The sequence below is a fragment of the Trachypithecus francoisi genome, unplaced genomic scaffold, assembly GCF_009764315.1.
Source record: "Trachypithecus francoisi isolate TF-2019V2 unplaced genomic scaffold, Tfra_2.0 Lachesis_group7, whole genome shotgun sequence".
NCBI classification, from domain to species: Eukaryota; Metazoa; Chordata; class Mammalia; order Primates; family Cercopithecidae; genus Trachypithecus; species Trachypithecus francoisi.
In genome coordinates, this window is record NW_022681472.1 from 96,617,593 (window position 1) to 96,638,966 (window position 21,374).

The window sequence follows — 21,374 nt, forward strand, 5'->3', positions numbered from 1 at the left end:
TCCACCTTGGTGGCGGGCAGGGGAAGTGGGGGCATGGAGGTAGGGCCTTGGGGTGCTCCACCTTGGTGGGGGCAGGGGAATGGGGGGCATGGGAGCATGGAGGTGGGGCCTTGGGGTGCCCCACCTTGGTGGCGGGCAGGGGAAGTGGGGGCATGGAGGTAGGGCCTTGGGGTGCTCCACCTTGGTGGCGGGCAGGGGAAATGGGGCATGAAGGTGGGGCCTTGGGGTGCTCCACTTTGTTGGGGGGCAGGGTTACAGGGGGTGTGGAGGTGGGGCCTCAGGGGCACAGTGCAGAGTACCAGGCTGGGAGGTGGGGGAGATGCTCCATGTGGAAGGACCGCCTGAGCTGAGTGTGGAGTGGGGTCAGCAGTGGCCGGGAGGGGAAAGGGGGTGCAGTCTGGATCATCCCATCGGTGGGATGGTGGCTGGCCTGGCAGAATCCCGAGACAGAGGCAGCATGGGATGAGATCCCAGGCAGAGCCCTGCAGGGAGGGGCTCTCCAGGAGCTGTGTGGACCCCAGGCCAGGTGGAAACCCAGGCCGAGGTTGAAGGTTGGGCAGGTAGGTTCCCTGGTGGCTCTCTGAGAGTCCAGGGTACCTGCCTCTGGACTCATCCCTCCAAGGGTCTTGGGAGAAAGGTCTTACTGCCCATTTTACAGATGGAACAGCTGAGGCTCAGAGAGCCAAGACTCCTGCCTCAGGCCACAGTGTGTCCAGGGTGGGCCTGGCTGGTTCTGCTGCTAACCCTGAATGGACTGAGGATATTGATGGCGGTAGAGGGAGACATTGGGGTCCCGACTGAGGGAACTCTATCCCACCATCAGCCCCTAGCCACTGTGGCGCATCAAGCTGGAGATAGACTGAAGATTGAGCAGCCACCCTGGGCGCAAGCTGCCCTCGATTCGAGCGCCTGCCCAGCCCCCAGGACCCTGGGACCCGGCAGGCTGTGGCTTGGGCTCAGGCCCCAATCGAGGGGACCCTGCCTCCAGGAGTGGACAGGCGTCCACCTGCAGGGCGCGTCACAGACTTCACAGTTTGTCTCTGTTCCCTGGGCCTGACCCTGAGTTTATCCCCAAGTCCTGCCAATGTCTCCTGCGGCTTGGCTTGGTCACAGCAGAAGGGCCCCTGGTGGGCAGGGAGCTGACACGCATCAAGCTGCTTTGTTGAATCTAGATCTTTCTTTCAAATGGAAAAATGTTATGCAACCAAGCTCTGTGGGGGGCGGATGGGGCAGGGCTGACCAGGTGGGCACAGCCGGGGGAAGGCAGTTGCGGAGGATGGCTGCAGGTCACTGCTTGGGTCTGGCCGACACCTTCTGGAGGAAGGAGAGCTGGCTGGTGGCAAATTCCTGGATGCTGGGCTCAGGGTCATTTTTGAGATGTTCAAAAGCTCCAGAAGAGGAGGAGCAGGTCAGAGGTGACCCCAGCCCAGGAGCAGCCCCTTTACTCCAGCCCGGGTGGGGTGAGGGGTGGGTGGTGGGTGGTGGGTGGGGCCGGCTCAGACCCCACCTCCTGTGACTCCAGGCCTGGGATGCTTCCCTCCACTACTCACCCACCACCCCCATTCCTGGCCCCTTGTTCTATTGGTGCCATGAGGCAGCTGTGGAGTGGGTGTGAGCCTCAGGCTCCAGGTGCCCTGATGCGGGCTTGGGGAGGGGAAGGGTCAACCTCAGCCTCAAGACATGAAGGTGGGATGGGGGCTGGGCACTGCTCAGGAGGCCTGTGTCTTTGTCCTGATCTGGGTACGGGGGCGGGGGTTCCCCTCTGGGGCCTCAGTCTTGCTGTCTGTGCCGTGGGCAGGGGTGGGAGGGTGTGGGCTGTGGGAGCGCTGGAGGGAGGGCCGCTTACTGCAGAATAGCAGGTTGATGTCCCCGGCGTTCAGCATCTGGAACACGGCCTGGGGGTGGCAGCAGATGGTGTGGCCTGTGCGACAGACGGGCAGCTGGCGGCTCGGGCTCCCTGTCTCCTGGGGGTCTCTAGCCCACCCCTAGCCCCTCTTCAGCCCCAAACTCCTCCTCATCCACCCCCTTTCCTCTCTTGTGGGTGGTGGGTCAGAGAGGGTCAGGGTGCTTGGGTGGGGCAGGCCTGGGGGTCTCTAAGCCCGGCCCTGCCCCCCCTACCTATGAAGAGCGCCGCCCAGGTCTTGATGTGGCAGGGGTGGCTGTGCAGGTAGCTGAGGGCCTGTGACAGGTGGATGCTGAATTCCTCCTGGCTGCGGGTCATCTGGCCGGAGGAGAGCACACCTGGCTGGGGCGGGTTGGGGGCCCCTGGGGATACCAGGGTCTTCCCGCCCCAGCTTGCCTTGCCCAGCCCCTGGAGCTGCCATAGCAGCTGTGTGTGAGACGGGAGTGAATGGGGAGCCGCAAGCCTGGTCCCCCCAATCCCTGGCCCTGTTCCTCCCCACCGATCCCAGGCCCCTCACCAGGCAGGTCCAGAGGAAGTGGCGGGCGCTGAGGCCCCTCTCCCAGGCCAGCATGCAGAAGAGGGTGTGCCGCAGCCGCCAGCGGAGAAGCACAGCACAGCGGTAGAAGGTGAACTTGGCCTGCTGCGGGGACAGGCGTGGAGGGTCGCCCACCGCCTGTGTCTGAGCCCTTTCCCCTCCGTGGGCACTGGAGGCCGCCTGCTGTGGGGGTGTTCCCTGGCTCTGTCCTGCTTGTGCCCCTTGGCAAGCCTCCGGGACCCTGGCAACAGCGTCTGGCCCCCCGGAGCCCAGGCTGGCCTGCCCGCGGCCCTGCCCCTGCCTCTGGCCCTTCCACAGTTACCGCGTATCTTTTTCCCCATGGCAGGGAGACCTGCAAGGCCAAGTTGTGACTTCATGGGCTATGCACAGGGCGTGTGCTGGCACAGCAGGCAGGGTGCAGTCCGTATTCACACAAGCTCTGTGAACTGCTGGACCCCCCGCCCCATGACAGGCACTGGGGGCACAGCAGTGAGCAGAAAAGACCGGGTCCTGCCGCATTGACGGCAAGCCTTGCTTGCATGCGTGTGCGCATCGGGGAGCAGGCAGGCCAACTGTGGCCAGAGAAACCAGTGCAGGTGGCCAGACCCTCTGCCCACCACTTGCTGCCCCGTGGGAGCTCCCCTAACTCTCAGGCAGCCCTGCTGCTGTCCATCTGCCCCGTGCCCTGGCCAAGGTGAAGGCCTACCACCTGCCTTTCCTGGGGAGGGCACTGACCGTGGTGACAGCTGGGCATCGATCCTTCAGGTGGAGGAGCAGGGGCACCATGCTCTGGTGCACCTGGGTCCGCAGGCCACTCAGCTCCCTGTCTGCCATGGCCGCCACCAGGTCCCCGAACAGTGCCATGGCTGCTGCCCGAATCCTGTCCCGCTCCTGCAAGGAGGAGGCTCAGAGGCACGGCCAGACCTGTCTAGGGGTCCCAGCTTTTGTCCAGGTTGGGACCCCACACCTTATTGTAGGGGTGTAACTCAGTTCCTTCTGCAGGATTCCTTCACCCAGGCTCTCGGCTCCTGGGGAAGGGCTGGGGCTCCCCGCTCACACAGGGCTCTCTGGCGTCCCTGAGGACGTAAGAATCACATCTCCCTTCTACTCACAACTGCATCCTGGCAGCCCAGGCCTCATGAATGCATTTGAGGGGCGCCTGTCCCCCTGATTTCCCAGTGAAGGAAAAACAGCCACACTAACCATGCTGACATGTCAGAAAGTTACATCTGGGTAAGCCTGTTGTGGGGCCGGAGACCAGTGCACTTGGAGACTGAATGTGAGAACTAGTTCAGCCCTGTGGTGAAGGGGCAAGCGCCACGGACCCACCCAGCCCACCTGCACAGTGCCCACCTCAACCGAGGGCCACAAGCGGGCAGCTCCCCTGGGCCTGGGCCTCCCTGCCTGCAGCTTGGGGTCCCCCCTTTGGCAGAGGAAGGGAGCTGGGTTGGGAGGAGGGTCCTGAAGGGCGTGAGCAGGAGGTAGCCCCGCCTGCCCCAGTGCTCACGTCATTAAAGAAGGAGCGTGCACTGATGGCAACACTGAGGCTCTGGCTCCCTGCACCCTGCGTGCCCAGTTGGTGCAGCATGACTGACACGGTGTCCATGATGCACATGATCACCTGCTCGTTGCTCTGGAAGAAGCCGTCGAGGAAGGGCCGCAGCTGTCCCCGGAGCAGGCTTCCCTGGGGGTGGTGGCAGCTGGTGGGCAGAGAGCACCAGGACCCGCTGGCCCCATGCTCCACCTCACCCTCCCAGTTGCTCCCCTCACCCCATCTGCACCGTGGGCCGGGGGGTGGTGATTCAGAGCTGTGGGTTCCGGCCTGGCACTGCCCGCCATGGGGAGCTGTGCCCCTACCTGGGCTTTGTCCACCAGGAGCTGTGTGGCCTGGACAGGGTGGCCTCTTTTCTTTTCTGAGACAGGGTCTCATTCTGTCACCCAGGCTGGAGTACAGTGGTGTGGTCATAGCTTACTGCAGCCTTGACCTGCCAGGCTCAAGCAATCCTACATAGCCTCCTGAGTATCTGGGACTACAGGTGCGTGCCACCTCACTTTTTGTTTCCGCTTTTGTTTTTGGTAGAGATGGGGTCTCACTATGTTGCCTAGGCTGGTCTCAAACTCCTGGGGTTGAGCAATCTACCCGCCTTGGCCTCCCAAAGTGTTGGGATTACAGGCGTGAGCCAACACATTCGACTTGTCTTTTTTTTTTTTTCAATTAATTTTCAGCCAGTTCTACCTGCTCCACTTGATTGTGTGTTTGCAGTGAGTTCCTGAGTTATCGGGATGAATGGTCAGAAAGCAGTGTGCCCACCAATGGATGTTTCCTGCCATTGGGCCCCTTAGCAGTGACTTGTGTGCAAACCAGGGTGATCTTTACAACTTTTAAACAAGTTTATAGCAACTTTGTTGGCTTTCAGAGCTGTTTGCTTTGAAAATATTAAATTCATTTTCAGCAAGTAAGTCATTCAACAGACACACTTTGTGAACATCTGTGTGTGCAGCCCGTGCTTGAAGACCAGGGTTCTGGCCAGGTCAGAACAGGACAACAGAATGAAATTGTAATGGAAATGGCGAGAAAAAAAAAAAATGCATAGCTTGGCCTACTTCTGCTCAGTGAGAGTGCAGCGGGGTGGCCTGCCCCAGCCACACCTGGTTCAGCCTGCACATCTCCAAGCCAGCAGGCCTCCCTGGCTGGCAGTGCTCTCGGGGCCTGTCTCCTCTGGCCTGCTGTGGCTGCTCGCCCACATCCCACCTGATGCCAGGTAGGGAACCACTCCCTCTTCTCTGGACCTGCTCCTCCTGATCTAGCAGGGCCCTTCTTTGCCTTTCTGTATTGCTTGTATTCAGTGCAGGGTACAGGGGAGGCACATGGAAACTTCCCACTGATCATCTCTGCCTGGGAGAACATTTGGTGCAGATATAACCAAACACTGAACGAATGAGGGAGCAAATGTGAATAACTGATTGAGTGAATGAATAGACATATAAAGAATGAACAAAATAAATATTGCAAGAATGACTCATAGATGAAGGACCCAAAGAACAAGTGGGTGGGTGGAGGGATATGTGGGTGGATGGGGGATGAATGGATGGATGAATGGAGGGATGGATGAATGGGTAGATCGATGGAGGCATGGATGGAAATGAATGGGTGGGTCTATGGATGGATGGATGGAGAGATGAATGGAGGAATGAATGGATGGGTGGATGGATAGAGGCATAGGTGGAGGGATGAATGGGTGAGTGGATGGATAGGTAGGTGAATAGTTGGATGGTGGTTGGATGGATGGAGGCATGGATGGAGAGAGGAATGGATGGGTAGGTGAATAGCTGGATGAATGTGTGGGTGGATGGTTGGATGGATGGATGGATGGGTGGGTGGAGGGATGAATGGGTAGGTGGATGGGTGGGTGGATGGATGGATGGGAAGATGATTGGGTGGGTGGGTGGATGGATGGAGGCGTGGATGGAGAGATGAATAGATGGGTAGGTGAATAGCTGGATGAATGTGTGGGTGGATGGATGGATGGATGGGTGGGTGGAGGGATGAATGGATGGGTGGATGGATGGATGGGAAGATGATTGGGTGGGTGGGTGGGTGGATGGATGGAGGCGTGGATGGAGAGAAGAATAGATGGGTAGGTGAATAGCTGGATGAATGGGTGGGTGGGTGGATGGATGAAGGATGGAGGGATGAACAGATCAATGAGGAAGTGCTATCTAGTCTCCATCTTCCAGTAAGCACCTACGATGCATCATGCACAATGCAAAAGGCTTTGCCAACTGTGACCCTAATGGAGGTCAGTCTTCTTAACCATGTGGAGACCTGTGATTGGAGGAGAATCAGAGTGAACTAGTCTGCTAGGCAAATGACTTTGGGATCTCTTTGGAAACGGCCTCTTCTGCTGCCTTCCCATGATCACACTTTTCTCCCACAAGCCCTGAAAATATGTTCATAACAACCTTCTCCAGCAACAACAGAAATAGGTGCTGGGCATGTCGCTTTCCCTCTGGGGTCTTAATGCAGCCCTGGGGTGGGTGAGGGGAGGCTAAGGCTCCACACTTCCTGATCAGGTGAGAAAATCTCTGCCTCTAACTCAGCGTTTTCATGGTGCAGAGTCAGCCAGGTAGGAAGTTTGCTGCCGCTGCTGCTGCCAGCCAGTGCCTCTAGGGCTGACCACGTGCCAGGGACTGGTCTCCGCATGGCACTCATGACCTGCCTACCACAAGAGGCAGGCACTATGACTGCTTCCATTTTACAGATGTGGTCACTGAGGCCTGGAGAGCTGACAAAGTCTGCCAGCTAGAAGGTGCTGGAGCGGGGATAGGTCCAGGGCCTGGACTCTTAACCACTGCATGGTGCCCTGGTGCCGTGGGGGCTGTAGCTGGGGTAAGGCCAGATGCCCCAAAGGTGGCATTGCAGGCCTTCCCTCCTACAGCTGTCCATGATGGGATACGGGTTATTATGGTAAAGAGGTAGAATTGGCTGGGATTGGAGAATCAGCAATGGGTTGGAGAGGCCCATTCATCAGATTCTCAGAGGGCGTTCTCCTCTCTGGGTGAGCCCTGGGATGTCACCTGGCGGGCTTCACGGTGGCCACCTGGAGGCCTGCAGCAAGGCCCCTCTCTCTCTCAGGTGTGGAGGAGACTGTCCCCGGGGATAGGCCCCTCTCTCTCTCAGGTGTGGAGGAGACTGTCCCCGGGGATAGGCCCCTCTCTCTCTCAGGTGTGGAGGAGACTGTCCCCGGGGATAGGCCCCTCTCTCTCTCAGGTGTGGAGGAGACTGTCCCCGGGGATAGGCCCCTCTCTCTCTCAGGTGTGGAGGAGACTGTCCCCGGGGAATAGACACTTGGACCCCTCCCACAACCTGCCCCATTCTACATATGAGGAAACAGGCCCAGAGAGGTGGAGTCAGCTGTCCTAAGCCACACTGCCCTAAGTGACAGAGCTGGGATTCCAACCCTGTGGCCCTTGTCCACACCCGGTGCACTGGCTGTTCTGTGGGGTCGGATGTGCGCCAGCAGCCGTGTTTGACAGCCCTTACCTTATCTGGGTGAAAGAGGATGTTGCTGAGGCCCTGCAGACTCAACGCACGGACCTCGGGGCTGGGGTCTCGGAGGCCTTGTGTCAGCACGGCCAAGGCCACTTGTTCGGGAAGCGCCTCCAGCAGGGCAGGGCTGTAGAGGAACTGGGGTGGCCCCAGAGGGCGGGCAGGTCACTCTTTTTGAGGCGCCTGCATCTGTGTTGAGGGGTGGGGCTTTAGGACCGGGGTCCAGTGGGAGTTTCAGGGAGGCAGGTTGACCAGTGCCCTCTGGGTATCTTGGTTGGCAAGTATTTGAAACGTCCCTGGTTCAACCCCTCAGTGTACAGCTGGGGAAACTGAGCCCCAGAAGGGAAAGGGCCTTGCCTCAGGTTACACAGCGAGGTAAGGCCTCACTTGTTCTCAAGAGCCGGGCTTGTGGGGCACGTGGGGACGGAGCTCCCATGGAGGGCGGCCCAGGCAGCTGGTGGGTGGGAGCTGGCGTGAGGCTTTCGCTTGGGTTCCCGTGCTAGTGCCAGTTACGGAAACAGCGCCCTCCTCGCCCCAGTCCCACCCCTGCCTGAGCTCACAGCTGCAAAGTGTGCCACACCCAGCGGCATCTGCTTCTACCCATTCCCCTTTGGCTTCACGCTGAGTCCCACAGGCAGGACAGGGCTGATGTTGGAGCCTGGACCTGCCTGAGTCTGCTCCCAGTGCCCCTTCAACGCTGCAGGGATTGTGCCAGGGAGGGCCCAGTGGGGAGACAGGTCCCCAAAAGCTGCGGCCCCCCTCCAAGGTCTGGGAGTGGGAAGGCAGGGGTACGAGGGGGTCTGTCTGGGTGGCCTCCCTGGTCAGGGTGAGCTCTGGCATGGGTTTTGCTGGGGTGTCAAGGAGGCTGGAGAAGGAGGCTAAGGCATCTGAGGTGCTCCCTGCCGGCCTGCACCCCTACCTCGGTGAGGATGAGGATGGCCACCTTCCTCTCACGATCCTCTGGGCTCTGCAGGCTGGGCAGCAGCTGACGCAGCACCGCTCTTATCTGCCTGCAGTGGTTCTGCACCATGGCCCTGCAGGGGTGGGCCTGGGCTGGTGGTCACTGCCCAGAGCCCACCCTCCTGCCCCCACCCATCTCATCAGGGCGGCATCCCGGAGCACCCCAACGTGGTGGGCACATTCCCACTCCCTTTGCACACACTGGCTGCCCACTGTGTGCCAGGCTTGGGCTGGACATGTGGGAGACAGAGAAGCAGGCATAGCCCTTGTTCCCTAGGAGGTCACAAGCCAGGGTGAGGGCTGGGGGAAGATGCTGCATCAGCAGGCTCTGAGTGTGTGCCTGTGACCGGGGGCAGAGGGCTGTGTCCTGTCGCTGCAGTCCAGATAGCCCCCTGGATGGGCGTGGCCCGAAGCAGGCTGCCTCGACGTGCCCTGGCCCCACCGTACCTGGCAAGGAGGCCCACGCCCTTCGGGTAGGTGTGGATGGTGGTGAAGAGCTCCCAGGATCCCTGCAGCTCCAGGTGGGCAAAGTCAGGCCAGTGCCCCGTGGTGGACAGCAGGCTCTTCAGTGCCTCCAGTGGCATGCTGCAGCCGAGCAGAGGGGGCTCAGGGCTTGCTTCAGGCCACAAGCGGCCCCCTGGGCCACCCCCTGCCCTGGGAAGGGTGCTCAGCTGACCCAGATAGAAAGGCACGTTCTGGTTCCTGTGCCTGGCGTCACTGAGGCCCCCGGGGCTGCTCTCTCCTGCCCTGTTTTACGTGGAAATGCTGGGGCCTAGGATTGGCGGAGCTGGGCCAGGCATGGGGAGGCAGCGTGTGCCCAGTCAGACCCCGGGCCTTGCTTGGGCGGAGATCAGGGGGTGCCCTTCTAGGGAGGGGCACCCTGCTGAAGGGCACCTGCCCTTCAGCTCGAGGATGGCAGCGTTTAAATATGGGCGACGAGTACGGAGGGTAGCAGCGGGCGAGGGCGCGGGAGAGCCAGGGCGTGTGGCATAGTGGAGCCCAGAGAAGTGTCCATTCTCCACTCCCGAGAGTCCTCTGCCCTCAGAGGACATGGAGAAATGCAGCAGCACTGGCTCTCACTTGTGAGTGATGGAAAAAGATGCCGTGCATGGCTTGTGGTGTCACCGTGTGCTTGGTACTTGCTAGGTACCATGGGCGGTGCCTCAGCTGCCCAGCTGAGGTGGCCCTCTACTGTCACTGCCCATCAGCAGACGAGGGAGCAGTCCTGTCACACAGCCTGGCCAAGGGCACAGAGGTGGGGTCAAGCTGGGCCCTGGCTCCAAACCTGCCAGTGATGTCACTGTCACAGGATGTCACTGTCACTGAACGCAGTCCCTGGGGCACAGGTAGACAGCCTCAGAATGCCGGCCGATGAAACATGAGATGGCCCTAGCTTGCTGGCCTGTCTCACTGTTCCAGCCACACAGCTCCGCCCCTGTCCCCCGCACTTGGTCAGTGTGAGTGCGTCACCCTGGATGTGTGAGCATGCCCGGACCAGGCTGTCAGCTTGGACCAAGCACGTTTCTGAGCAGATTTGCAAAACTGAGTGTCAAATGATGAAATGCCATCCGTGAAAGTTCTGACAGTGCCAATCCAAATGCCAGCTGGCTTGTCCTCTCGCCCCAAGCTGTGTCATAAAAAGAGGCAGCATTTTCCAGGTCACTGGTCTCAGCCACAATGCGACAATCGTTTTCAGAAGAAGGGGACTTGGTGGGGGGGTAGCATTTTGTTTGCTCTGGGAGGACTCCAGAAGCTTCTGGTGCTGTGACTTCTTGGGCACTGTGATAGCTTGTTCTTCGAGATTGCCTTGTCCCTGCAGCCGCCTTGTCCCTGCGGCCGCCTTGTTCCTGCAGCTGCCTTGTCCCTGCAGCCCCGCAGGGCTTCCAGAGAGATGGGCTGACTCAGTGTTCTCGGGAATCCACGCCTGACTCCCCTGCAGGTCTGTAGAACTCACCTCCAGCCCAGGACCCCTGGCAATGCTCAGGGACATGTGTCTCCTGAAATCCATACATAGCCCCAAGACCGATGAAGGCGGAGCCCCTTGAGTCTCTGCCTGCCCGTGAACTCAAGGAACCATCCTCTGTTCCTGCTGGTCCCAATGTCACTGCCTGCCTTCAGCCTCTTTGGACACTTGGCATCCCAGTGATGCCTGCCCCATACTCGACCAACCCTCCGTTCCCCACTCTGGCCCCGGAGAGGGTAAAGGCACTTGAGAAAGAGGAGGCGAAGCCCCTCTGCTCTCCACACTACCCCCCAGCCTGAGAGTCCATGAGACCCCCTTCCCTCTCCCACTACCTCCTGCTCTTCTGGTTTTATTTTTATTTTTAATTGTGGTAAAATACACTTCTCATAAAATTTACCATTTTAAGTGTACAGGTCAGTTGCATTGAGCACATTCATAATATTATGCAACCATCACCACCATCCATCTCCAGAACGTTCTCCTCTTCCCACACTGAAACTGTCCCCATTAAACATTAACTCCCCATTCTCCCTCCATCGAGTCCCTGGCACCCAGCATTCTACTTTCTGTCTTTTTAGATTTGGCTACTCATGGACCTTAAGTAACTCACACAGTATTTGACTGGCTTATTTCACTCAGCAGAATGTGCTCAAGGTTCATCCATGTTGTAGCATCAGAATTTCCTTCCTTTTCAAGGCTAAGTAGTATTCCGTTGTATGGATGGACCACGCTGCTTATTCTAATTCACCCATTGATGAACACTTGTGTTGCTTCTACCTTTTGGTTTTCGTGAGTAACACTGCTTTGAGCAGGGTGTACAAATGTCTGTCCCAGGTGCCTGCTTTCCTTTCTTTTGGGTGTACACCCATTAGTGGAATTCCTGGGCCATATGGAAATTCTATATTTAATTTTTTGAGGACTTCCACACTCTATTCCAAAGCAGCTGCACCGTTTTACATTCCCATCAACAGTGCACAAGGCTTCCGATTTCCGTCCTCGCCAACACTCATCTTCTGATTTCTTTTGGACAGTAACCAACCTAATGGGTGTGAAATTCCTCTTCTTCTTTTGATCACAAGCTTTTGGCCCCAAATCCCTGGGGGACAGAGGGAACGATGAGGATGAGATGAGGCTGAGAATGATGAGTGTCTTTGAAATGAAGAGAAACGATGTAGCCCATTCGAATTAAACAGAGTTGGCCCACATGGATGACATGGGAGAACAATGAGAATTCCTTTGTGGGGCAGGGTGGAGACTGGCTGGAGGAGGACCCAGCTGAGAACTGACCGACGCAGGAAACGTCTCTAAGGAAAAGGCTTTGTTAGTGGAGGAGCAGGGGAGAGGGAGGCCCCACTGGCAGGCCTGGCAGCACCTGTTGCAGTCCTGCCTGGGGAAGCGTGCCCTGCCCGACCCCACTCGATGCTTGCTGGTCCCAGAGGCCTCCCCATCTAAGCAGGTCATGAGAACTTCAGAGGCCCAGGGCTAGCCCAATCAGGCCTCACGACTCGCCTGCTGCCCCACGGTGTCCTGTGCCACCCCCGCCGTGTTGGGCATGCAGAGACAGTGGCTACTCAGCACTGCCCATCCAGGTGTCCTTCTGGGACCCTGTCCCCACCTTGAGAGTGCCACGGCAGCCGGGCAGGGACCTCAGACCGTGAGCCACCGGGATACACCTGGGTGACACTGTGCTCTCATGTCTCCCTTCCTCCCTGGCTCCATGGTGGCGCTGGATGGCGTGGCTGCTGGTTTGGCAACTGGCGCCTGGGCCCCTTCACGGTGGTTGAAGAGACCTGGGCCCATCCCGCTCTCTGGAGGGTGTGGGAGCCAGGCCTGGCCAATCAGAGTTGCACAGGCCCCTGTGGCCAAGGTGATTGGTTCAGGAGTGGGCATGTGAACCAAGCTAGGCCAATCAGAGCCCAGGACTGTGTCCACGGTGAGAGTATTTCCTCTTGGGGCTGCGGGGGCTGCCGGGGCCACCTCCAGGGCTCCAGGAGAACTCGCCTGGAGAGGGGCCCGGCGGGAGGGCAGAGCGGCCGGAGCAGAAACCACCCGTGGCCCTGTGGGAGGCACACGTCCCTGCTGTATGCGGAGCTCGAGAGAGAGAGAGACGTCCTTGCTGGTGGGGGAACCCGCGAGAGACAGACAGATGTCTCAGCTGTGTGGGGAGCCCGAGAGAGACAGACGTTCTTGATGGTGGGGGAACCTGCGAGAGACAGATGTCTCAGCTGTATGGGGAGCCCGAGAGAGAGAGAGAGACGTCCTTGCTGGTGGGGAACCCGTGAGAGACAGACAGATGTCTCTGTTGTTTGAGGAGCCCCCAGTGAGACAGACATCCCCGCTGTGTGGGGAGCCCAAGAGAGACAGACAGACGTCCCAGCTGTATAAAGAACCCGAGAGAGACAGACATCCTTGATGGTGGGGGAACCGGCGAGGGACAGATGTCTCAGCCGCATGGGGGGCCCCCAGTGAGACAGACAGACGTCCTTGCTGTATGGGAGACCGCGAGAGACAGACAGATGTCTCTGGCTCTTCGGGACCTTCCAGTCTATGGGTGCGGGCAGGAAAGCAGGTCAAAGGTGCGGATCACAGATGGAAGCTGATGGCGGTGCTGCGGAGGGAATAAAGCGGCAGAGGGTGGGAGGCGCCGAAGGGGCTGCTATTTTAGAGGGTAGTGGGGGAGGCCTCAGCGAGGTGCGGGTGAGCAGAGCCTGCAGAGGCAGGATGGCTGCGGGAAGAACATTCCAGCAGCGGGAGGAGCAGACGGGGTGAGGCTTTCTCCCAACCCTCCCACGTACCAGGAGGAGAACGTTTTATTAGCTTATTAGGAAAGATTCATGCATTTTGCATGGTTGAACTGAATAAAAAAGGAACTTCATGCACATTCGAATTTAGAGGCAAGATGAGAAGAAGTGGCATTTTTTTTTTTAAGTGACTTGCCTTGGGGAGAGCTGTTAAAACTGACAAATTGCGTGACGCACATCATAATACAAACAAATGAAAAGAGTCAGCCCCAGCGGTTTTTAAAGACTTGCTGATTGGATTTTTGGAAATATGACCCGGTGCAGAGGGAAGATGAAGGCAGGCAGCCCTACTGAGGCCAGAATACGGACGGGCGGGGGAGCGGGCAGCTGGCCATGATGTCAGTCTGAGCATGTGCCGAGGGCCAATGAGATGCCCAAGAGAGCCTGGAAAAGCATCTGCCCCCATGGGTGAGCCCAGGTCACCTCTGCGTGGACACGCTGTGTGGCCCAGGGGAAGCCTCTGACCCTCTCTGAGCCTCAGTTGCCTCATCTGTAGAGCAGGGACAGTGAGATTCATCTCGAGTCCTCACAGGAAGCCCGTTGGGGTAAGATGTGGCTCACTGCATGGGTGCTCTTGGTAACTGCCATCCCCTTGGGGTCCCTGTATGGCAGTGACACTAAGTATCTCTACTGCCAAGCACCCTCAGGTGACGGGTAAGAGGGCCGAACAAAGTACCACAGCCCCTGTGGTCCTGGCCGTGGGTGGAGCTTTGGGTTCATGACTGTTGCGGATTGAATTGTGTCCCCCCTGAAAAGAAAGCTATTGAAGTCAACCAACGGTACCTGTGACTGTGACCTTACTTGGAAAGAAGGTCTTTGCAGATGTTATCAAGTTGAGGTCGTTAGGGTGGGGCCCTAACCCAATGATGGGTGTCCTTATAAGAAGGGGAAATTTATTCAGATGCTAAATTTAACTGTTCAGCTGCTGAACCACTTGACAGACATGAACTAAAGCTTAATTCTGACAGAGCTGAAAAAAAAAAAGGAGAAATTTAAAGACCGGCACACAAGGGAGAATGTCAGGTGACCACAGGGGTAGAGATAAGTGTGGTGCAGCCTCAGGCCCAGGAGCACCCGGTGTGGCCACGAGACACTGGGAACCAGAAGCAGCGAGGAAGGCCCCCGCGGGTTTCAGGGGAGCACACCCTGGTGACACCTGGGTTTTAGACTTCTGGCCTCCAGCACTGGGAGATGTTGCTTTGAGTCCCTGGGGTGTGCATCTTTGTCACTGTGCCCTAGGAGACTAGCACAGTCTTTGCTCTCGGATGCCTGTGGAACCCTGTGTGTGTCTGGCCAGGCCAGGAGGCCGGGGAGGCTTTAGTCTTACCTTTGGGGGCTGGGTGCAGCCACCTCCTGGGGCTGCTGCTTGGGCTGGGGCTCCCGGGGTAGGTTCAGCTCCAAGACATAGTGCATCTGGGTGAGGAGGGCCAGGAGGAGCTTGGGGTAGGCCTCCTGCACGGCCTGCTTGAACTCGCGGGCGAACTGCAGCTCATGCAGCATGTTTGTGGCCTGTCAGGGGCAGGCATAGAGTGAGGCTCCTAGGCCCTGGGTCCCGGGACCAGAGGTTCTGACCTACTGTCCCACAAAAGCCACGTCCTAGCATGCTCGTCCTTCCCCGCTCCAAGCTCTCCAGGACCAAGTCTGAGTGTCCACATGCCGTCCCTCCCTGTGGGATCTGACCCCTGTGCCTCTGTGGCCTCAGCCTGGCCCTCTCTTGCACCCTCTGGACCCACTGCTTGGGTGTCGCTGCTGCTGGATGGCCTAGTGGTCCCCAGCCTTCCCCAGCTGTCCACCTGGATGCTGTCCACCCGACACCCCTGCAGACCTCCACCTTGACCCAGGGGCTCCCCCAGACTGCACACTGGATGCCACCATCTGCCCTCTGCACTTTGCTCCTGTCTGAGGGGTGGCCCGCTGGCATCTGGGCCCTCTGCTCTGTTGCCTTGAAGGCAAGGTCCTACACTGTGTGGTGCCACGATACCCTCAGCTCTGTGGCTGGCACGCAGCAGGGCCTGATGCCTGGGAGTTGGGGAACCCATGGCCCTGGAAGGCAGAGTCAGCTGATAGCAGCCCTCAGCCCCAAAGGCCCTGTAGTGCCTGCCAGGGCATTCAGTCCAAAATGTTCTCAGGGTGGGGCTAGCACTGAGCAGTGACAACTGGGGGAGGGCAGGAACTGGCGGCGTGGTGGGGTGCAGGGAAGGCTCCCCTGCTGCCCCTGGGTGGGTCTCACCCGTGCTGCTGTGGGGTCCTCTGGTAGGAGGCAGCATCAGCCCAGGGCCGACCAGGGCGGGGGTGTTGGGGATGGCCAGCTGACAAATCCCCGGGCCGAGGGGGTGCTCTCCCACCGGCCACCATTGTTAAGCCCTCATCACACCCCTGCTGCAGGCAGTAGCTTGTCTGGGGGGCTCTGGGTGGCAGGGGAGCTGCTGTGAGCTCTGGGCCACTGCTGGGGGGCCTTTGGGGCAGGGACTCAGCCTGGAAAGTTCTAAACAGGAACACTGCTGTGGCCTCATCAGGGACCAGGTAAGGGGGACAGGTGTGGTCATGCCAGGAGGGGAGCTCATGGCTCCTGGGAGTGTAGAAGCAGTGCCGGGATTATGAGGAAAACCGGGGGCTTCCTACAGGGACGTGGTGGCTGCAGAGGGCAGCCTCTAAGATTCCTCTAGAATCTATGACTCCCTAGAACTCAAGCATGGGGAGGGCTCTCAAGTCTGTCCACACCCTTCTCCTCTACCTGAAGCCCCTCTCTGAGGCCTCCCCACAGTGACTGAGTGAGTCCCCTTGCCAGCCCGGGGGATGGACACGACTGTCCTGATTCACAGACAGGAGCCCACAGCCCTTGGCCAGGAGGTGGGAGCTGGGCCTGTGTGGTCAGCCCTGGGCAGCTTTCCTCCAGGCTGGGGCTGGAATGGGTGTCTACAGCCTGGATATGAGGTGCCCCCCTACAGCCTGGCACAGAGATTGCTTGAGGTGCTACCAGTATCTGACAGGGTGGTGGCAGAGACTCACAGCCAGCGAGCGCAGGTAGGTCTTCTCCTTGGGGCAGGGGCTGCTGTCACTGGCACCGGTGGGCAGAGGCCGCTCCTGCAGCCAGGCCAGCAGAGTGGTCAACACCAGGTGGCTCATGGGCTGCTCGGCCCCCAGGGCCCTCCACAGCTGGAAGGTGTGGCTGTGGGCAGAGAGGGCATGTGAGGGCAGTGCTGCCACCCAGGCCTGGCTGGGCTCAGCCACATGAGCAGGCCACCATCGTCAGGGCCTGGGTGCCTGGAACAGCAAACCTAGGCTGGGTCCTGAGCCGGACCCTAGTGGGATGGGGCTCAGGGCAGATACAAGCATTGCAGGTCGGTGTGGGAGGGGCCCAAGGCGGGGGCTGGGCAGGGGGTCCCTGGTCCCTGCCTGTGGTCTCACATCCACACCAGCTTCCTCCTGGGTCTTTCCACTTTCAGGGTCTTCCCGCTAGCTCCTCACTCATGCTGGAGGTTTCCTTATGTGCCCTGTCTCCCAACTGCTTGTCATCTTCCTGGGCTCCCAGGTCCTGCAGACCAGAGCCCCAGCCGGCAGTCAAAGCCACGGCCTCCAAGCCCTCTGCTCTCTGACCTCCAGCCCCTGCCTGTCCTTCCCTTCCTCTGGGCCCCCACACATGCATTCCTGCTGTTTGGAGCACTCCTTGTCCCTGACTAGTTCCCCCTCAGCCCTTAGGACTCATCACAAAGTCACTTCCCTCTGGAAGCCTTCCCTGACTACTCCCTCCCAGTCTGGGTTTGCTGGGGTCCAGCTCCTCAGGCCTAACCTGCTTCAAGTGATAGGCCATCACTAGCATGAGTACGGTGCTTTACAGTTTGTAGAGTGCCCATTTTGCAGATGGGGCCACTAAGGACCGGAGAGAGGAGACCTGCTCTGATCAAGGCCCTGTCTTGGAACTGGGGAGCCTGGAGGCCAGGGCTGTCCAGCCCTGTGACCTTTCCATGGATCCATGGGGCATGGCTCGGTGAGGCCTGGAGGGAAGGAAGGCACAGCTGGGCTGCCCTGAGATGCTGGTGACCACAATGGTCCTGTTTACTACCCTAAATGGTCTTTGGGTCTGAGTGTTGGGTGGAAGGGGTTTGAGGGGCAGGAGGGCCCCTGGCATGAGGAGGCCCCAGCCACAGGAGGGTGGCTCCATGTGTTCCCACTCCTGCTTTAAGACAGACTCAAGGGCAGCTGCCCTTAAAACCCTGGGGAAGCCGCTCCAGGACCATCTGACCCTTGGCTGGGTGGGCACTGCAGCTCGGAGGACTCCAGGAGTTTCCACTCAGCTGGAAAGAGCTGGGCCTTTGGAGTCAGAAGCGTCTGGGCTCAGACCTCCACTCTGCCTGTGCTGGCTGTGTGACCTTGGGGAAGTCACTTAACCCCTCTGAGCCTTGGATTCCTGACCACAGAGTAGTGGGCAATGCCTGCCTCCAGAGGCTTAAGCAGGAGGATTCTCCCCGAGCAAGCGTGTGTGCCTGGAGGGCAGGTGTTTCTATTCTGCTGCCTGCGGGCCTGCCCCTCAGTCAGCAGGTGTGAGCTGAGCGCCATCGCGTGCAGTGTCCCAGGGGACCAAGCAGTGGTGGAATCGGCAGGAGTCCCAGACCTCATGTGCATGACAGCCTCGTGGGGACACAGCAGGAAGCGCAGTGTGCCGGATGCTCAATGCTGCTCGAGAGATAAAAGCAGCGTGGGGGGCAGGGGGAGAGTCTGGGTGCCTTCGGTTGCAGACAGGGCAGTCAGGGACACTTGAGCAAAGCCCTGAGGATATCGGGAGGGAGCCAGGCAGCGATGCAGGGGAGAGAAGCTTCCAGACAGCCCTGAGACAGCTTGATTCCTGGTCTGTTCAGGCGACGTAAAGGAAGGCCAGTGTCATTGCGGTGGAGTGGGGAGGGGAGAGGAGGAGAGGGAGACAGTGATATCATCGGGGCCACAGCACGACCTTGACGGCTGCTGTGGAGGCTTTGGCATTGGCTTTGAATGAGATGGGACCACTGGAGGATTTTACGCAGAGACGTGGCACAGGCCTACGTGTGTTCTTCAAGTACGGTGGGGGACGACTGGAAGTAGGCAAGTCACTGGAGGTGAGAGCCGGTGGTGTCTTGGACTAGGGTGGTGGCAGCGGGGGCGGCACACAGGCAGAGGTGGGGCTGGCAGGGTTTCCTAGGGGATGGGATGTGGGTGTAGAGAAGAGTCGGACGGCACCAAGAATTCCAGCCTGAGATGCTGGGAGCAGAGTCACCAGGTGTGACATGGGGAAGCCTGCAGGAGGGGCAGGTTGGGGGAGGCCAGGGGTGTGGCCTGGCTGGGTCAGTGGGAGATGCCTGTGTGACATCCAAGGGCTACTGTCAGGGGGTTGGGGGAAGGGCTTAGGCCAGAGGTGTCAGTATTTAGGGGATATTTAAAGCCATGGGAATGGATGTGGCCACCGTGAAACTGAGTGTAGCTGAGGAGGAGGATCAAGGGTCAGCCCTGTGGCCCCAGGGCTATGAAATTAGGGAGATGAGGAGGAGCCAGTGGAGGAGGCTGAGCAGGAGTAGCCAGGGAGGTAGGAGGAGAGCCGGGGAGGGCAATGTTCCCAGGAGGAAAGAGTCACTGACTGAGTCAAATTCTGCTGACAGGTCACATAAGGTGGGGACAGAGAATGGACTATTGGACCTAGTGATGTGAGGTTACTGGTGACCTTAATGAGAACCATTTTATTGGAGCAGCAGTACATAAAGTCTGGTTCATGTGGGTCTAAGAAGGAATGGGAGCTATAACTCACAACCCAAACACAAACAACCCAATTCAAAAGTGGGGAAAGGGCTTGAACAGGCATTTCTCCAAAAAGGATAGACAAGTGGCCAATAAGCACATGAAGAGATGCTCAATGTCACTAAGCATCAGGGAAACACAAATCGTCACTTCACACCTCCTAGGATGGCTACAGCCCCAAGATGAGAAATACCAAGAGCTGGCGAGCATGTGGAGAAACAGAGACCCTGGTACCTCGCTGGTGAAAATAGAGAATGGTGTAGTTGCTATGGAAAATGGTACAGCAGTTCTTCAAAAAGCTAAACATAGTACTGCCACATGGTCCAGAAACTTCACTCCTAGGTACACACCCAAAATAACTGAGAGGAGGGACTTGAACATGCTTGTATGCCAATGCTGACAGCATCATTATTCATGACAGCCAAAAGGTGGAAGCAACCTGAGTGTCCATCAACAGATAAATGAATAAATAAAATATGGCCTACCCATGCAGTGGATTATTATTCAGCAATGAAAAGAAATGAAGTTCCAATACATGCTACAGCATGGATGAACCTTGAAAACATTAGGCAGAGGGAAATAATCCAGACCCAAAAGGACAAATATTGTATCATTCCACTTACATGAAATGTTGAGAATAGACAAATTCATAAGACAGAAAGTGGATTAGAGGTTATCAAGCGCTATGGGGAGGGGAAGATGGGGAATTATTATTTAATAGTTACAGAGTTTCTGTTTGGAGTGATAAAAAAGTTTTAGAATTAGACAGTGGCGATAGCTGTACAACAGTTGCAAATATAATTAATGCCACTGAATCATACACTTAAAAGTGAATAAAATGACAAAGTTTATATTATACATATTTTACTATAATTAAAAAATAACATAATATGCCAAACCCATTGAATTGTACACTTTAAATGGCCAAATTGTATAGTATGTGAGGTATATTTCAATAAATCTGTTTTTTAAAAAAGCAAATGAGAAGACTTCTTCATCTTCCAGTAGTGGTGCACTAAGCTACTTGAATCAGCTCCTCCATTGAAAACAACTACAAAGGTTAGAGAAAATATAAATATGTAGGCTGGGCGTGGTGGCTCACACCTGTAATTCCAGCACTTTGGGAGGCAGAGGTGGGTAGATCACTTGAGGTCAGGAGTTCGAGACCAGCCTGGCCAACATGGTGAAACCTCATTTCTACTAAAAATACAAAAATTAGGTGTGGTGGCACATGCCTATAATTCCAGCTACTTGGGAGGCTGAGGCAGGAGAATAGCTTCAACCTGGGAGGCAGAGGTTGCAGCGAGCCAAGATTGTGCCACTGCACTCCAACCTGGGTGACAAAGTGAGACCCTGTCTCAAAAAGAAAAAAAAAATAAGGGTCCTGAGAATATTAAAGAGATGATGAGACTGTAAGAACCTGCAAGGCCAACATATGGGGAATATGATGACCCTGAGGGGTTGGGAGCAGGAAAGCTACTGATGTCCTGGGGGCATCTGACAATTCTGGAAAATCAGATCCTTTGTTCTGACAGCTTTGTAGGATGAAGGGACAGAGACCTAAGTTCAGAGGCTGCACAACGTGGTTAATCTCATAGGAGACCCTCTGCCACTTCCAGGCTGGTGCCTAAGTGGATGTGAAAAAACTCAAGCATATTTCAGCCACGTTTGAATTACATGGAGGCATCCAGGGCATCTGAAGCACTGGATTTGGCTTAACGTAATCGTGGACTGCAGTATCCTTAGGTGCTTGGCAGAGACAAAGACAAGTTGTCTTCATAATACCTTAATTTTGGGCCCCAAATAATTTTTACTTTTTTTTCCCCAAAAACAACATCCAGTATGTAGTCAAAGATAATCAGACACATAAGGAAGGCAGGCTCCATCAGTAACATACAGTAAGAATAACAAATAAAGTAGACCTGAAAACTTAGATATTAGCATTGTCAGGCATGAACTATAAAACAAATATTTGATTATGAATAAAGAAATAAAAGACAAGCTTAAAAATGTCTTCAGGGATGAGGAAACTATAAATGATAGAGCAGGTGAGAAAAAGAACCAAAATGACATTTTAGAAATAAAAAATACCGAATCTGAAATAAAAAAAAATGCAATGGAAAACTTTAACATCACATTGACATGGTTAAAGGAGAATTAGTGAACTAGAAGATAACTCAAAATAAATTATACAGAATTCAGCAATGAGGGACACAAATATGGGGAAGCGGAAAGGAAGTAAGAAATTGTGCTGAGTATCTTCCGCTCGCCCCTGCAGATATAATCTCTGCTGTTCCCCATCCTGTCTCATGCCCCAGGAAGTTGACCTGTATAGATTGCATCAAGAAGCTCTCTTGACCTTTGGCTTCCAGTTGACTTGGCTAATGGTAAGCACTAGC

The 21,374-nt window shown here is 56.8% G+C and overlaps 1 protein-coding gene and 1 non-coding gene across 2 annotated transcripts in view; one reads left to right on the plus strand and one right to left on the minus strand.

Annotated features, from left to right (window-relative positions):
• Positions 1 to 1,161: 1,161 nt before the first annotated feature.
• Positions 1,162 to 21,374, minus strand: part of LOC117079088 (maestro heat-like repeat family member 5) — a 71,150-nt gene continuing 50,937 nt past the window's right edge. The window contains 11 exon segments of the mRNA XM_033202703.1: positions 1,162 to 1,388; positions 1,847 to 1,921; positions 2,119 to 2,221; positions 2,421 to 2,543; positions 3,174 to 3,329; positions 3,946 to 4,122; positions 7,483 to 7,626; positions 8,408 to 8,522; positions 8,896 to 9,039; positions 14,540 to 14,721; positions 16,222 to 16,381. Of these exon segments, the coding sequence (XP_033058594.1) occupies positions 1,288 to 1,388; positions 1,847 to 1,921; positions 2,119 to 2,221; positions 2,421 to 2,543; positions 3,174 to 3,329; positions 3,946 to 4,122; positions 7,483 to 7,626; positions 8,408 to 8,522; positions 8,896 to 9,039; positions 14,540 to 14,721; positions 16,222 to 16,381 (1,480 nt within the window). The 3' untranslated portion in view covers positions 1,162 to 1,287.
• LOC117079709 lies at positions 14,108 to 14,182 on the plus strand. The gene has a single exon (XR_004435563.1). It is a non-coding gene; the product is annotated as a small nucleolar RNA SNORD5 (small nucleolar RNA).